Source organism: Crassostrea angulata, unplaced genomic scaffold, assembly GCF_025612915.1.
Source record: "Crassostrea angulata isolate pt1a10 unplaced genomic scaffold, ASM2561291v2 HiC_scaffold_102, whole genome shotgun sequence".
NCBI lineage: Eukaryota > Metazoa > Mollusca > Bivalvia > Ostreida > Ostreidae > Magallana > Magallana angulata.
The window spans coordinates 49,004-67,087 of record NW_026441657.1 but is presented as its reverse complement, the minus strand read 5'-3'; the positions used below and the strand labels follow the sequence as shown (position 1 = coordinate 67,087).

Below are 18,084 nucleotides of genomic sequence, written 5' to 3'. Positions count from 1 at the left end.
AAATGGATGTATAGGTGTTAATGCATATAATGTTATCTTCTTTACTCCCACACACCTGAAAGGAAACCTGAATTCATGATTTTGAAGACCAGATCTTTAAGTTTTTTGCCAAAATTATAGGTTTCATAGTTCTTTTTAAAAGATTTCAGGCAGGGGGGTGGTCGTTATTACAGATTTATAATTTTTCTACTCCAGAATGAAAACTAATTAAATGCATATATGATACTTTTCGACAAGTTTGTGTATGGTTTATTTGCTACTCAGGTGACCGTTAAGGCCAATTGACCTCTTGAACTTAATTATAGACTGTTACAATTATAACAATATAAAAGAGACTGCTGACATGTTATGGTACACTTGGGGAAAAATCCTTCTTAAACGAATACAAGAGGCCGGTAGGTCACATCGCTCACCTGAGCAAGGATATCCATAACAAAGTCAGATTTATGATGTCGTATACAAAATATCTTAACAATGTAGTTGGATGGATCCTGTATAGATAATTTTAAAAAAATTTCTCCAGATGTTCTTATGTAAAACATTAAGCCCCTTTCGTAACAGGATGATTTTATAATCTTACATTCTCAAGTTCTTTGACAACTGTTAAAATATATTGGATTACATTACTAGAATTTGAACTAGTAAACCCAGGTGACCTACTGCTATCTGTTTTCGTCCGTCGTCGTCCGTCGTGGGTTAACAATTTTACAATTTTTACTTCTTTAAAAAAAACTACAAGGCCAATCGTTACCATTCTTGTTGTGAAGCATCTCTATGGTAAGACAAATCTAAATTTTGAAATTCATGGCTCTACCACCCCCGGGATGCCACAAAAACGCGAAAAACCCAAAATTTTCAATAATATTCTCTTCTACTCCAACACATGTGAGAATTGTAAAATTCATGACTCCATTTAAAATTCAGGCTCTAGGATGGGGCCAATATGGCCATATTGTAAAAAGTGTTAAAACTTAGAAAACCCTTTCTCTACTACCACATATTTTTTGTTAAAAACTGAATGCATAGTTATGATGTCCATGAAGTCTTCCACCAAAATTGTGAAATTCATGACCCCTGGGACAGGGGTTTAGGCAGGTTAGGGCAGGACCAATATAGTCATTTAGTGAAAATTTTAGAAAATCTTCTTCTTTTTCATTGTTTTTATTTTGGGAATCTGCATAGCTCCGTTTAGGCCAGTAGTTTTATTAAGGTCAGCAGAAAAATAAATATCCAATCATTTAATGTCGTTGAACCCCAATCGAGTTTCCATCTAGAGCGATGAATATTTGATTTGATTTTTTCGATCCTATCCATTTTTTGTTTTGTTTTAGAGCTATTTATTTTTAGCCAAAATAATAATACTAATAATAATAAAAAAAGAAAATCTAAAGTATCAAAAGCAAGTGAATTGGGTGAGCCATTAATAACTAGAGATGTATCATCTTCTATGACCCTTGTCATATGTATCAATTAAAGGCCTTTATACCAGTATTATGCTTTATTGAAGTTGATAAAATCTAGAGACAGAAAAGAAATAAATAAGGTGCAACAGGGTCTACATATTTTTCAACAGAAATTTCGTTTGATAGAAAACCAGTTTGTAAAGATTCAGCTTTGAAGTTTGTATTAGATATCTTTACCAATTGAATAATGTATTCACCAAAGCAAAGAAATTTCAAGACTTTGTAAATTAAAGACCAAGAAATTGAACCCGAGGGCTTTTTCAAAATCTATTAATGCTAATTCATAACTTCAGTAAAATGCGATGCATAGTCATGTCGTTAAGCCTTTGAAATAGTGAAAACAATAGAATTTAAAAAACGGTCCCTTAACTGAACTTTGCGATTATTAGCATCCAACTGCGATACATTATGTAGTTTACTATTTTGTTTTAAAGAATATAAACTTGTTCATGTCTTGAAAGGGTTATACTGCTGTTAAGGTAAACTTTGCACCTTAGCTACAGTTGTATGAAAATATTTGGCGAAGTACATTAATAGAGCAGATTTCATTGTCAATAAAAACACTATTTTAAAACACTAAATTTATGACAATTAAAAATAAAAAAAGTGATTAAGCTATGTAAATATGAAAACATACCCTCATATAAGATATTTAAGGATATACAATGTATGTATTTGTTGAGAATTTAAAAATCAATGATAAACTTTTAAAATTTTATTTTCTTCTGGGCAACAGTATTCACTTTGTAATGTCTGTAGAAATTTCTAGAAAATATGACGTTTGATTTTCTACCAAGTCTTTCTGATTTTTGTCGACTGCGAAATACTATTAAAGACAAAAAGGATCGACTCACCGATGTATGGACTTCCGGGTATAGTTGATACATGAAACTAATTGATGCAATCCACCATTGTTAGTATCATGATTTATTAGTTTTTCTATCAATATAAGTAGTTTACAAACTGATCAATTACTTACAAGTTTAAATTTCCCAAACAATAAAACTATGTGTTACAACCATACGACCATACAACCAAACATGGTTTTTCGATCTTAAATTAACAACACCAAGTTAATTAAAGAAGGCTGTTTCATTAGTCTTTATTTGTAGTTCATCTTATGACAATTGAACATCAGTGTATTCTAGACTCAAATCGAGGTTATTTAGATTCCAATATTGGCACAGTCTGTTCTCATCACTTTGACTTGATCTATAGCGATGTACGAGGTGTTTGCCGACGCTGCGTATATTATCTGTAGAAAAACATAATACAGCAGATATACCCACTTAAGTCGATTTCCCTTCAAAGCCAGCCAGATAACATCATACAAACCATTCATAAAATCATAAATCTTATTGTTATTCACTAGATTTAATCAAAGGATCAAATCAAAGGATAACGGAATTTACACTTGTAAAAAAAAAAACCCATAACTAAAAATATTTTAAATTTTAAACTCTTAATTTTAACTTGGAAGAAGAGTTTTTCTTTTTGATTTTTAAAATTTTTGATTAGTAAGTCAACATTGATGCTACACTTTGATATTTAGAAATATCAGTGTATTAATCATAATGATAATACAATAATTTCCTCTTTTTTAATCATAGGTACGCGTGTAATGGTATATTAGAAATTTTTACAACTTATATGTATTAGTTATACATAGTTATCCTATTTATCGGCCATATTTGAGCCATCATTGTTTAACCAGGTCATTTATACTTCAAAACATTTCTGCATCTGCAAGATTAATACAGTTTGTTACTAGTCTACAATTACTTACCAAGTCCGCCTGCTCCCAGCCGTGCACGTTGAATTTGGCTTCATGCCAATGACCGTCCCTGATGAAAGCGCTGCTGTTGGCAACCATCCTATTTTGGAAGGGTACGATTTCTTTACGCCTCTGGTAAACGTCAAAAATGGCGGGATGCACACTAATCTTATCATCGAGAGCGATGTTGTATAGAAATCTCACACAATAGTCAAACCCTGGAATTAAGTCAATTCATCAGTATGATAACCTAGAGCTACATGTAACCTGCCGCATATAGCATATCTAAACAGATCATGGTATGAATGGCCTATTTATGGTGCTTATGAATGAGAATTATATACAGATCTTAATACATGTATAGGTAATCTGTGCTGTTGTAGTTCAACTTTAATGTGGATTCTTTTTTATAAGTGAAACGTCTTTTCTATCGGCAACCTAAAACAATTTGAAAGCAGCTCTGGGCGAAGTTCAACCAAACTGGAAGTGGTTGGTTGATATTCAACAAAGGTCAAGGTCTCGAATGGCGCAACAATAGGTCAAGTTCAATACATCGTTCTCAACTATTTGAAAGTTACATGGGAATCGCTCACCACGACGCCAAGACAAATTTTTAAAAACATTACCGTATATACTGGGTGAACACTTAGACCTTTGGTTCAGTATATATTGCTATATGTCTGCATTCAGTGTATATCTCCTTATATATTTGCAATAGAAATATGTGACGTTCAGTGTCAACAATACACGTCAAACACGCGTCAAACCTAATCACGGCGTATAATCACAAAAATATGGAAATTAACATAAAAATAAAAACTAATAAAAGCATGAATGATTATGAACTAAAACACACCAGGCTGAGCAGACAAATTATCACAGCGCTGGAGCAGGCAGTATGATTCATTGTTTTCTCAGCCCGTTGTTAAAGGTCTGAAGATATCCAAAATAAGCATTCAATTCTTAATAGTAACAAGTCGATATATGAAGGCAATCCAACATTTGATTTCGTAAACTGAAGGTAATACTAAAATTATGTTTAATGTTATTTTGTCAGACAACTGTATTTTATTAACGATAATCAATTTTCAGTAACCCCAAAACAGTACCCAAAAATTCAAAAAGCCTGCGTAATATATTCTTTGAGAAACAAAACAATTTATATCCGCGAGCTTGCCAAGCGGCAGTGTGCGACGCCGAACATAGCCTTTCTTTTAAACTTTGCGCATCATTAACGATAACATTCACGTCCATTTCCAAAATATCTTGAAAAATATATTTTTTGAACATGTAAATTGAGTGAAAATTCAATATGCATGTCTAGTTTTGTTTTTAAAATTCTCAAACATGGCCTGTATTATTTGTGTCACGTGGATACAAACCTAAATACTTGTATGCTATGTCGTATAGGGTGAGTATGAATCCTTCGCCTTTGCCGACTTGCCCGTGGTGAGGAGTGTTCTCTTGTCCTGTCTGTAACATTTACCCTCATGTTTACTATGTGTCAGTTGACAGTCAATCTTTATTTTTACCATTGCATATAGTTTAATAATAACGCGTTATATAATAGGCTTATTACAATACCTTACAATAACTTACACTAATGTCTTGTTTATTTCAGTTTGAAAATATATTTCTTTATCTTTATCTAAAGCAACTGAAAAATGTTGCTGGCCATTTACACAAATAAGTAACTTTTCTATAGTCAATGTACCTGGGAATTTAGCAACTGCGCAATCGACATGGTCAGTAAATCTGTTTATAACATAGGCTGATGTCTAGTTTTTGCTGACATTGAGAATGATAAAGCTGTTGAATATGTATTGGATTCGTGATTGATATCTTACCGTTTGAATGCTAATCTGTCCATATACATGGAAATCATTTTCATTGTCAGTGTCCCAAGTCTTGCGGTATATTTTATCTGAAGTTGAAAGAATAAATTATGCATTGACAAGATATCTTATAATGCCAACTTCTGACCGATTTAGACGTTTAAGACGTTGTAAGTCCGCTTCCACTTACATTCACATTTATCGCCGTTGTAAGGCTCCGGACACACGCACCGTCCGCCCTGGCACGTCCCGCTGTTCATGCAGACATTGTCCAGGTTACAGGCCTTGTACTGACAATAGTCCCCGACAGATTCCGGGGGACATAGGCAGCGGAAGTAGTCGGCGGTTTGGATACATGTTCCATTGTTACAAATTGAGAAATGACAGTAGGCATGTCCTCGTGCAACTAACGTTACAAAGGAAAGACATTGTAATATTATAAGAGAGAAAGAGAGAGAGAGAGAAAGAGAGAGAGAGAGAGAGAGAGAGACACACACACACACACACACACACACACACACACACACAGACAGACAGAGTTACCTAGTTTAGCTTCCACTAGAGAGATGGCCAGAAGAATTGTGAAAATCTAATTTAAAGTACAAACATAAGTTATAACTTAAATATCCCTGCAGTTACCCACTATTAAATATATGGAGTATTCATTTTCTTGAATTAATATTTTTATAATTGTAAGAGTATTTGGACACGAATCTAATTACCTTAAGTCCAGACATCGTTATTGGTGGTAGATTCTGTTGACTCTAGCAGGTCTGCTCTGTTATCCGTGTATATATACATATATATGAACAAATAATTGTAAATTATTTGATGAAAGTTGTAGATTAAAAATCCTATTCCATTTGTGATAATCATCTTCAAAGTACTTTTTTATACAACCAGTTCCCACTCTATTATAAACCGCTCCCTGTTCGGCTCATTTACTGATGCACCTGTCAATTGTTTATTGATATACCATCAGTGAGATTTGTTTTTCAGATAGCTTTTTTTTTAAAGATTTTCTAGAGAAAGTACTAAACTAATTATATGGTTGATAAAATCTCAGTACTTTGGAAAGTCGTTCAAAAACCCCACGTACCCACCCTGATAATTTGTAAATGAGGATGGAGACAGTTGGTGCATACGACGTTGTTGTGTACTTTTGGCAAAACAATATAGGAGATGTAAAGATTGTCGGTCTAAATTTGATCTGAAATCATGTTTTGTGCAAGAAATGAAGCAGCCTTCTCAGGAAGGACAGTGATTAACTCTGGTGACTATGAATAGTTTACAACAGACACAACTTTAGCCGTTTTTTACCATTTCAAGGAAATGGGTACAAATTAATACTTGACCAAACATTGGGTGTGCAGTCCATGTTGTTATGAAATTTATGTTTTAAAAGAGACGGGGAAGTAAACATATTTCTCAGATCTCTATCTATCTTATCTATCTTTAAGATTTCAATTGTTTGTTTAGCCACAGACTTTCAAGTATTGCTTGAAAAGTTGAAATATTTGGCTTTGTTTGAATATTTTCTGCATCTTTATAAAGACCTTTTTTTCCTCGTGATCAGAAAGATAACTATAGTATTAAAAATCCACTATCATATTGTAGCTACGTAGTGTTTTGAAGATCAATAAAGTTACAAATTTTTGGTATGGAACACATCTATACTATTATGTTAAAATAATAGACTCGAATTTTTGGGCTTTAATGGCAAGAAATCGGAAGAGTACTGTCTTTTGTTTAATATATTTTAAACATCACTGGTACTTGAAGATTACCAATTTGCTTTGATTTTCTTTTCTCAATTAAGCCTCGCTAATTGATAGTCAACGAAAATTCCTTTAAAAAACCGGAAATCATCTGGATTTTTTTAAATTTTACAATCGTGCGCATGCGCATTACATTCATGCTAAATCACGGGAGGCTCTTTAATTTATGTTTCCACAATATCACATTTGCATGGATAAACTCAGAAAGTTAACGATATTACAAATACATGTAAATTTTTATTGAAAAGTTGTCATATATTCTCTTATTAAAGGAAAAACGAGAGATAACTCTAACTCAATGCATCTAATATGAAAAATCCCAAGAGTTTCGAATGTCAACATGGTGTGTAAATTCGAAGCGAGTTAAAAAAACGTTGAGGAAAAAGTGTTGAAATCATTAAAATGAATTAGATTTTTAGATGAAAGATATTTACAGCCTCAAAATGTTTTTATGAATAATTTAATTGTTATTTTCAATGCAATGTCATTAATTTTCTCCAAAATCGTTTCGGAGCAATTGTTTGCTACATTACGCGTAGATGGGAGGCATTTTTACTGTAGCGATGGCCTGTACCAAGACACAGTTAGATTACTCTAAGTAAGCAGAGCATAGTGAAATTAATAGCATTATTGTCGACTAAAAGCTTGGTTATGTAAATGTCAACAATACGGCGTGTTGATAATCTATTTCGTAAATGTCCGATATCATATGCAAAGTCAACACGTGCACGCACTGATCAAAGTCTAGTTACAAATTACTTCCCAAAACGCACGATTTCTTTGTAAGGGCTCGATGGCAATTTTGAGATTTTATTGATCCCCTTTAGAAGAGAAGAACTTCATGTTGAAAGGAAAAATATATAAATAGGATGATACCCGAATTTAAAAGGACTTTTTCTTTACTATACTCTGTTCCGAATTTTTGTTTCATCCACTTTTCGCTTGATATTTCGATAATTATGAATACCTTTGTGCTAAAACTACGTTCACCCACTAGTATGAATAATGTCCAGATTATCTGTTTTGGAACGCTGCTTTTACCACTTCAGGTTTCATTACAGATCATAAAATAGAAAGTCTACGGGGATTTTGTATTGTATCAGCCATTTATAAGCCCGGGTGATAACGTTGAAAAACTGTGCTAGGTGTCCCGAGTACTTCCGAATGGAGGAAAGATGTAAACATTTCCCATTATTAATCTCCGTAAGAAATTTTATTTCGTTCCTGTGAACTTTTTTGAATGAAAAATGATAATTTGTCAATGAAGATATCTTGGATATTTTCCCTTTTAACGATTTTAAAAGCATTTCTTTCACAGGTATGTGTATTTTTATTAAAAATAATCAAAAAGTGATGGAAGCAATAACTCGGGACAGACTATAAATGATTGTTTATAGGTAAACAAACCATATCTTAAACTTTTAGGTAGATCTGATGGTTAATTCGTTGACCAACCGGCCTCCTTAAATTTAGAATATCTAGTTCACAATGCAGACCATGTGATGTCTCTGATCTGTTCTGAAAATTTCACTTTAATGGTTAAACATAACTGATACTATCCTCTTAGCTGTGAGTTCGACAAATGATAAAGAAAAGAACATGAATGGAATGTAATATATTCAAGAAGGTTATTCTTCGATATTTAACTTGAATTAAACGAGATGACTTTGAATGAAAATTTGTGCTACCGAATGGCGCTGGAAAAGAATACCGGCATTTAAACGACGTCTGAAATAAAAGATGGAAAGGTTTCTACGGATCCAAAAGGAATTTCTAGATTTAAATCCAATAGATGGAAAGGTTTCTACGGATCCAAAAGGAATTTCTAGATTTAAATCCAATAGATGGAAAGGTTTCTACTGATCCAAAGGGAATTTCTAGATTGAAAAATCAAAACAAACCAAAAACCTACAAATGTGAAATAACATAATCAGAGATCATTTGGAAGTCCAGCAATCCATGGGGTAGCACTGTTTTGTTAAAAATGGGAGACAGAAGTTGGCGAGATGGTAAAGAATTTTGTGATTTGCAGGAACGATAAAAGAAAAACTTACGCAACTTTTACGTTTATGCAATGATTTTGATGCTTACTGCAGTATACTGAATATGTTAAATTTGAGAATTACGTATGACTGATCGTATATGTCTGATCATGACGAAGAAAGTAGCGTTTATTTCATCACGAGAAGGTTTAATGCGTTTATACAGCAAGTTATCAAAAGAGCTTTAGAGATACTACAGTATTCGTGACTGTACTCCATAAATATAACAATTGAATAAAGAAGGAAATTTGACGAGTATTTGAACAGTGGAAAGTATTGTATGGACTTGAAGAAGCCTATTTGATTCTGAAAGAAAAAGGAATGTTCATTTCCTAAGAAAGAGGTGTTATTCCTTGTATTTGTTCCTGGCCGCCAGAAGGAGCTATTATGACCGTCCTGTTCAACTAGATGTTTATTTTTTTTTTAAATAACCAACATCAAAATGAATCAGCAAAATGAATGGTGTATCTTTGAATTTTTAAAAATTATTTTCAAAAACAAAAAGAATATTAATAGATAGATAAGTATTATGTGTTTAGGTGTTTCATTTGTCCTAAATATTAATGAAGAATACCCCCCCCCCCCCAATATTTAGCTTTTCCAATTAACGTATTATGTATAAATATTGGATTTTTATTCAATTATACAAAAAACAGCAGACTTAATTAGCTCAAATCCTAAACACAGTTGGTTCATTTTGTTTTCAATCGGGTTCGGTTATTTTCAATCGAGTTTGTAATTGCGTGGACCCTGACACACGTTTATCTGAATCGGGATCGAGATTCCGTGTCATATGTGTTCATAAGTTCAAAGGCGCTGTAATTGTAAAGTTGTCGGTAAACAGTACAGAAACAAAGTATTCCTTTTAAAGAAATGATTGGCATGTGATATGAACCATCAGTATTATGAAATAAGTTAATGTTATGCCGAAACTACAACATGCATCAAATAGCATAATTTGCAATGTTTTATTGTTTTCCGAATACACAATCATGTAACTTAACTTTACTTTTATAGTAGGCGAGGCTAAAGTACTTCTCGATTAAATTTTTTAAAGCATTTAAGTATGATTGAATAATTATGTCCCTGCATAAAAGTTTAAATCTCAAGAAAAATACATCAAAATATGAAATTTTTAATTTACACAAAGCTGTCACTGCATAGTTAACAAAGTAGTGCGAATCGTAATGTGTGCGCAAATAGTAGAATTCACCGAATGCATGATACTATACATGCAAACTACTATTTGCGCACACATTACAATTCGCACTACTTTGTTAACTATGCAGTGACAGCTTTGTGTAAATTAAAAATTTCATATTTTGATGCATTTTTCTTGAGATTTAAACTTTCATAGTGACATAATTATTCAATCATACTTAAATGCTTAAAAAAATTTAATCGGGAAGTTCTCTAGCCTCGCCTACTATAAATGTAAAGTTAAGTTACATGTGTATTCGGAAAACAACAAAACATTGCAAATTATGCTATTTGATGCATGTTGTAGTTTCGGCATAACATTAACTTATTTCATAATACTGATTGTTCATATCACATCCCAATCATTTCTTTAAAAGGAATACTTTGTTTCTGTACTGTTTACCGACAACTTTACAATTACAGCGCATTTGAACTTATGTGTGCATATGGCACGGAATCCCGATCCCGATTCAGATAAACGTGTGCTAGCCTGGTTCCCTGAGCTACCCATTACCCACATGAACCAGACTAGCTCATGCGCAGGCTGAATTTTCCCCATAGCATCCGGTTTAACCTCGCTTATATATTTTCTGCGTTGACCTCAGGGTCCACGCAATAATGGAAGGACCATTGCATCAGCCACAACTGTAACCGATGTAGGTGAACGTGAACTTTGCTGATGGTTTTGCATAAGCTCATCTTTCAACATTTGTGACATCAAAACAAGCCTCTTTACTTTTTTGCCTTCGAAAATTGTATTTTTATTGCCGAAGCTTTCAAACTATCCAAGCAAAGTAACATATTCAGAATTAGAAACTCATTGTACGATCAAACCTACCATTGTTTTATAGAGTACTTAAATGTATGTGGGTATGTCTGTGGGCATTAAAGGCTTTTAAAATAATACATTGCGCTGCAATCATGTTTGAATTTAATGTTCATCTCATGAATAATGAAGAAAAAAATGTCTCATTAACAAAAAAACCCTTCCTTAGTTGATACGACAAATGCAACCCTTTGATCCTAGTTACTATAGTTAGGACTATGGTGTATCAGTTTTTTGCTCCATTAAGCAGTGTGACACCACTTGTTTTATTACAAAGATGTTTTGTAAGTGTTGATGGTATCTCTTAAATTACTGCTTACAATTCAACAACAAATCAAATACTGGATTGATTATCTTTATTCAAAATAATTGGCGACAATTGAACAAATATTCTAGATCTCAGTCTACCAAATTCAGATTCCAATATTGGGACAGTCCGTTCTCATGACCTTGACTTGGTCCAGAGCAATGTAAGCTGTGTTTCTTGCATCTCCAGATATCACCTGTATAAAGAAAGTGTTTGCTTTATTTTAAACGTTTACGTCTTGATGTCTTTTCATACGCAATCAGTCAACAGTTATCGGTTTCGCTGTTCTTCTTTGTTTTATGTTTTGTTTTTTCCTCTTGTGTATTATTAACTTAACATCTATTTTTCCTTTTCCTCCCTTTTTTGGCTATTTGTTTTTCCTGTTTTTTTTGGTGTATTTTTTTAAGCAAGTAACCACTGCTTAGCGTGATTAAACATATATACTCTATACATAGAGTTTATTATTAAAATATGCAGGCGAGCGTGTGCGTTTGGTGTGTTTGTGTGTGGTTTTTGGGGTAAAATTGTGTGTATGCTTGTATTTCATAAATAAATAAATTATTAAAAAAAACATTTATTGGTTAAAAATGCGCATAAACAATTTTTATTTGTTTCGCATTACTTGAATTAAAAACCTCTGAAATCGATGCAACAAATACACTTTCATTTATGAAAAACAAAGCATCCATTGTCAAATAGTGCCATAAATACTGTGTACTTTTTAAAAATCAATTTAAGGGGGTGTGCAGCCGGCCATCTTGTACATTGGATAAAAAAATGTAAACAATTTTTGAACTGGCTGTCCAAAAACTGACTAAAACTGTTGTCAAAAGAAAAAAAGCAATAAAAACCAATCAATGTACCTCCTAAGACACAAATATACCTCGTGCCGATTGGTAGTTTCTAAGACCCATTTTAGGAATATGGTATCCTACTTTGAGACAAACTACAAATTTAGTGGGTAAGTTTTAACCCTTTTTTCAACATACGGTTGGAGAGTGGATACCAATGACTTTTACTAAGATTTTTTTTCTTCAGATTTTTAATGTTCAATGTCTGTCTGCAGCTGCGCGGTTTTTAGTGATTAAAAAACATTGCCTGTTTTTGCGTAATTTCCATAAAAAACATGTAAAACCTCTTATTTATTGCCTTTTTACCTTGCGACAACAGTTTTGGCAGAAACAAGTCAGTTCAAGAAATATTTGCAGTTTTGTTCTCAAATATACATCCCCATACTAGAATAAAGTTTGTAACTTTCATGCAATCGATGGATTGATAACTTAACATGTCTGCTCTTGCCTTTAGTTTTTGCATTATGCAGAAGTACTCAGTACTGGTGCAAAATTATAGATAAAATTAAGTCTTGTTTAAATTTCTGCATCTGTCGATGAATACATGACTAGTTTTGTTAAAATTTAAAGTTTTACTTATTAGTTGACTATTACTAATGCCTGGTTGAAGTTTGCTGTAGGTATATTCCGGACTAACTAATTTGATATGACACATTACTTATGATATGGTTTATACAAAATAAATCAAGTTAGCTTTTGGTACAAGACTTAAGATTGTTTTTGTCTATACCACATCCCGTCCAGTATGGACAAACTTACTGATTACTTACCAAGTCCGACCAGGACCAGCCGTGAAGGGTCAGTGTCATTTCATGCCACTGACCATCCATTTTGAAGTAGCTGCTGTTAGCTTCCACTCTCATTTGAGGGGGAAGAATTTCCTTCCGTCTCTGTGCTACTTCAAGTATGCCCCTTGAATCTGCGACTTTGTAAAGAAACCTCAGGCAGTATTCAAATCCTGAATTAAAAATAAAACAATCATTTATGAGTATAGGAACAACCAAGCATTCATTATATGTAGTTATTACATAGCTTCATTACCCGATACATGACTTCCTATGCTTAAGTTTAACAATAGCTTTTTTAACTGACCATAGTAATATTGTGAGGTAAAAAAGGTATTACAAAGATGAACATTGATATAGATTACATAATAATGTGTGATGTAACTGTAACTGACTGTGTGATGTAACTGTAACTGACTGACCTTTAACTGTACACTATATCTGACTGTGGTAACCGTAGCTGATTGTGTGTTATGGTACTGCAGCTGACTGACCTTTAACTGTAAACTGTAGCTGACTGTGTGATGTAACTGTAGCTTACTCGGGAAACTGTTGCTGACTGTGTAATGTAAGTGTAGCTAACTGTGTAATGTAACTGTAGCTGACTGTGTAATGTAACTGTAGCTGACTGTGTAGTGTAACTGTAGCTGACTGTGTAGAGTAACTGTAGCTGACTGTGTAGTGTAACTGTACCTGACTATGTAGAGTAACTGTAGCTGATTGTGTAGTGTAACTGTAGCTGATTGTGTAGTGTAACTGTAGCTGACTGTGTAGTGTAACTGTACCTGACTGTGTGATGTAACTGTAGCTGACTGTGTAATGTAACTGTAGCTGACTGTGTAATGTAACTGTAGCTGACTGTGTAGAGCAACTGTAGCTGACTGTGTAGTGTAACTGTAGCTGACTGTGTAGAGTAACTGTAGCTGACTGTGTAGAGTTACTGTAGCTGTGAAGTGGAACTGTAGCTAAATGTGTAGTGTAACTGTCCCTTTAGTGTAGCTGTAGTGACTCTGGTATAGCTGTCTTTGCGGCTATGAACTAAAGTATAATTGATTTTAGTTGTTGCTTGACTACTTACTACCATATGCTAGGCTAATGCCGTATAGACTGAGCTTAAATGTTTCTCCTTTGACGATTTGTCCATTATGAGGAGTGTTTTCTTGTCCTTCCTGCAACATGTACTCACATATTTAAAGCAATATCAGCTGTATTTTTTAGAATTTTATTTTGCTGCAAAAACCTGCTAGTATGATAAGTCTGCATAACACTTAAACTTTTATGATATTCAAGATTTGAAAAAATCATTAATTTCTGTCAGAAGAAAGATTTCTCTTCTAAGGAATATAAAGCAGATCAATTATTGTACAGGACGACTATAATTCAATTTTGCTTTGATTAAGGCTTCTTAAAGGCTTTTCCCCACAAAAATATTGCTAACAGAAATTTTTAAACCATGATATTTTTGTCATTTTAGTGGAAAATAACATTTTCGTAAAGAAAATAAATTCAGCATGAAAATTCAGCTATATTGATTTAATACCTCTGAGATACTATATCAGTCAAGTGTTGGTTACCTCAAGGAGGTTAGATAGTTAACAAACTAACAATCAGATCCTCCCTTTTAAATTTGATATTTTTGGTGAGGTAATATTTACATTTTCCAGTGTCTTTGTCTCTAATAACCCTTCAGTCGATTTTGTAATGTACAGTCTAATAAATTAAATTGCCGTATTGTTGGGGCGCAAGCGGGGTTTGCATAATTAATATTCTAATATTTATTGGTGCAATTGCTGAAAATTATATAAATGTATCTAGCATTTTTGAATAGTTTTCTTGTAATGTCACAAATAAGATAATTTTATTCATATGCCCCGAAAATTGCTGAATCAAACCGAAAATGGTTATATTGCTTTCGAGGAAACAGTTATATTTCACAGAAATAGTTACAATGTATATTACCCTTCCAAAACTGTTATATCACCCTCGTGTGCAATAATTCTGCCTATCAATTACGTCGTGAACAGTTCATAGAAAATCAAGATATCAGGACAGCGTCAGCTATTCAGAGGGACTAACTTTAATTGTTTAATTTGACAAATCATCATTTTTTAAAGCACAGATCGAAATTATAATTTTTGCAAAAAATCTTACAATGATTTGTAAGATATGATGAAGTGCTAATAAAAACACTTGTTCATAAGGTAAATATGTTCTCAAACTGATTTTGATTTTTATAAAATGCTATATAACATATATTACAGGTCTTCTTGTGCGACAATTAATGCCTTCGGCCTTGGTAAGATAACACTCCAAGATTTTCCTGTCACATCGGGGCAAATATTCTGGTATGTCGCTACCAAGGGTGATATATCTATGATAATGAAATATGATTTTTGAATTTTATAAGGTGATAAATCTGGTCGGCTCGTGATCAAATTCATAAAGCCCTTTGTGCTTGATTGGATTTGATTACGCCCCGACTGAAATTATTATCTCATTATACCCAAGGTATGATTCCTTATTTCAGAATTCATTACACGTGGGCACGTGTTTAAATCCAAAAAAGTCTGAAGAGCTTCATGACAGATTAAAGCACGTGCCGAACGCTGTGTTTTCACTTAACATTCAAAAACACATTTCCCTTTACTTTAAATAAATTTTACAATATTTTTCAATTAGATACGTAGATCAAAATTACTGAAAACATTATTTCCCATCATGCAAACCCCCTTTTCTGCTGCAGCAGTGTACGTCATTTGACACACATCATTTTAAAATAAATAATGTATTCTGTGATTTATCACGCGGCGCACATCAACCCTGTAACTCTCGGTCTGAAAACTGGGATGGGCTATCTGGATTACCAATCCGAATATGTACGGGCCCAGCTGTCAATCAATCACGTGACGCTTTTGAACACGCCTATTGAAGCTATGTACCAAGTAATGGGAATGTTGATTAGCAGAAAATAATTTTATTTGTAGTTTTATCACAAACCAACACAATGGAAAGTGTAAATATTGTATAGAGGGCGCTGACATATAAAACTCACGTACTTACCATTTGAATGCTGATGTTTCCTTCCACAGCGAAGTCGTTTTCGATGTCATTATCCCAATTCTTACGATAGATTTTATCTAAAGACACAACATCTAAAGTTATTTTTTTGTTAAAGATGTTTAATTCACGAGGGTAGCTTCAAGCCAAAAAGTATTAAAAAGATGTTGAGGAATGACTAATATGTGTGTAGTCCGCTTCCACTTACATTCACATTTATCGCCGTTGTAAGGATCTGGACACACGCACCGTCCGCCCTGGCACGTCCCGCTGTTCATGCAGAAATTGTCCAGGTTACAGGCCGTGTACTGACAATAGTCTCCGACAGATTCCGTGGGACATAGGCAGCGGTAGGTGTCAGCAATTGGGACACATGTTCCATTGTTACAGTTGACACAACTGATATGTGAGCGAGCAACTTATAATACAAAAGAAAAGTTTACAAAACGAGTTGACTCTGAGAGAGAGAGAGAAAGAGAGAGAGAGAGAGAGAGAGAGAGAGAGAGAGAGAGAGAGAGAGAGAGAGAGAGAGAGAGAGAGAGAGAGTTTTCGCTTCTACCAGATGGTACGTCAAAAGAAAGATAGGGAAAAAAAAGAAATGATTACCTCTTTCAGCCCCTGCCAAAGAGAAGGCCAGCAGAAACGTTGTCAAAATCTTTGAAGTTAAACCAAACACAGATTAGCAATAACTAACAAACAAACACGCAGTTGTTCAGGCTAATGGTTATTTTTCCTTAAACATATATTTATAAAAGTTCGAAATCTAAGAAATACATGCATAAAGATACCTGAAGTCTGGACATCTCTGTTGATGGAGGATCTTTTTGTGGTGGGTTTGCCGTGTTACTGGTTTATATATATACAAATCTATTGCACTTTATTGTATGATTACATTTGTTGATTAGGACTTAGAACTTTCTTAGTACAATGTATTTGATGATCTTTGCAGATTATAACTTCTAGTCCCTGTCAGATAGTCATCTCCGAGTACATTTCTATACGACCAGTTCCCTGTCTATCTAAATGCTCCCCCCCTACCCATGGCCGTCCATTGTTTACCGATTGTTTACTGATGTACCTGCTAGTTGACTATTGATATATCATTAGTTTGATGATATCTATTATATACTTCCTTTAAAATCTTCAGTAAAAAGTACAAAATTAATTACATTATTGATAAAATCTCGGAACTTCGCAGAGCCGTTTAAAAACCCCCACACCTGATGATTTGTAAACAAGGATGGAGTCAGAGGGTGTATGTAAGGTGTTTCATAGTTTATTATTTATGATCGAGGCGCGCTGAGCAGCAGGTTTTTGGCTGTTCTAGCATGTATTCATAACCCAGAAAGAGCGTATAAATGATTACTTGCCGGTCCAAAAATAGTCAGTTATGAAAGTATTTCAATAGTGAGACCATAATAAGTAATAGTTTAGACTTAATGAAGGAGGGTGGACGGAGCGATACGACAGTCTTTATCTCAGTTGTTAAAATTTCACTTGATATGCAACATAAACCAATCATGATAAATAAACCAAATAAGTGTTGATCGTAACTTATAATCAAATTGCACGAATTGTACCGTAATACTAGTACATGAAATTGAACTTTTTAAGATTTAGTGTTGAGTACTTTGTTTGTTATCATAATGCGTCATTGTTTCGAAAGAAAAAAATAAGATTGAGTAAAAAGGCAATGTGACGTAGACCTGTCTATTTCATTGTAGACCACTCAGGCATGGCTCTTTGAATTCAACACGATTTGTCTTGCTTTTGAGCAAAGACTACGCAATCGGCGTATATTTCGCTTGAAACCAGCGTCATTTTAACTTGTTTTGACGCAAGAAATAGATCGTTACATCTTAGTGAAAGTCCAAGGTCTTGTTAAAATGGTTCTTATAGGATAATAAGTATATATATTAAGAAATATATGATTTAAAATTTATTTCTGCCCATGAAATTAAAACGACATCAGAAAACCATATTTGAACTGTTATTTACACAACGTAGTACATGTAGTATTTTTCATACCACGTATGAAGCTTGTAGATGTGTTATGCTTATCCTTGTATGGTTTTGTGTAATCAGTAAAGTAACGTTATCATCAAAGGTTGGAAATACGCTGCATAGCTTTAATGGCTGCACGGAATGGTCGGATAAACAGTTGAC

The 18,084-nt window shown here is 33.7% G+C and overlaps 2 protein-coding genes across 2 annotated transcripts; both read right to left on the bottom strand.

Moving 5' to 3' along the window:
* Nucleotides 1–2,554: 2,554 nt before the first annotated feature.
* LOC128169152 (uncharacterized) lies at nt 2,555–5,809 on the bottom strand. Its single transcript, XM_052835316.1, has 7 exons — nt 5,795–5,809; nt 5,616–5,661; nt 5,263–5,478; nt 5,085–5,161; nt 4,620–4,710; nt 3,250–3,455; nt 2,555–2,718 (listed from the first exon to the last, which is right to left on the bottom strand). Exons 1-7 carry the CDS (start codon nt 5,807–5,809, stop codon nt 2,629–2,631), a joined length of 741 nt encoding a protein of 246 aa, XP_052691276.1. The 3' UTR covers nt 2,555–2,628.
* A 5,458-nt stretch (nt 5,810–11,267) lies between these two features.
* LOC128169163 (uncharacterized) lies at nt 11,268–16,890 on the bottom strand. The gene is made up of 7 exons (XM_052835325.1): nt 16,707–16,890; nt 16,525–16,573; nt 16,127–16,336; nt 15,922–15,998; nt 13,940–14,030; nt 12,847–13,034; nt 11,268–11,421 (listed from the first exon to the last, which is right to left on the bottom strand). The coding sequence occupies exons 1-7, from the start codon at nt 16,719–16,721 to the stop codon at nt 11,332–11,334; spliced, it is 720 nt and encodes a 239-aa protein (XP_052691285.1). The 5' UTR covers nt 16,722–16,890; the 3' UTR covers nt 11,268–11,331.
* Nucleotides 16,891–18,084: the final 1,194 nt, after the last annotated feature.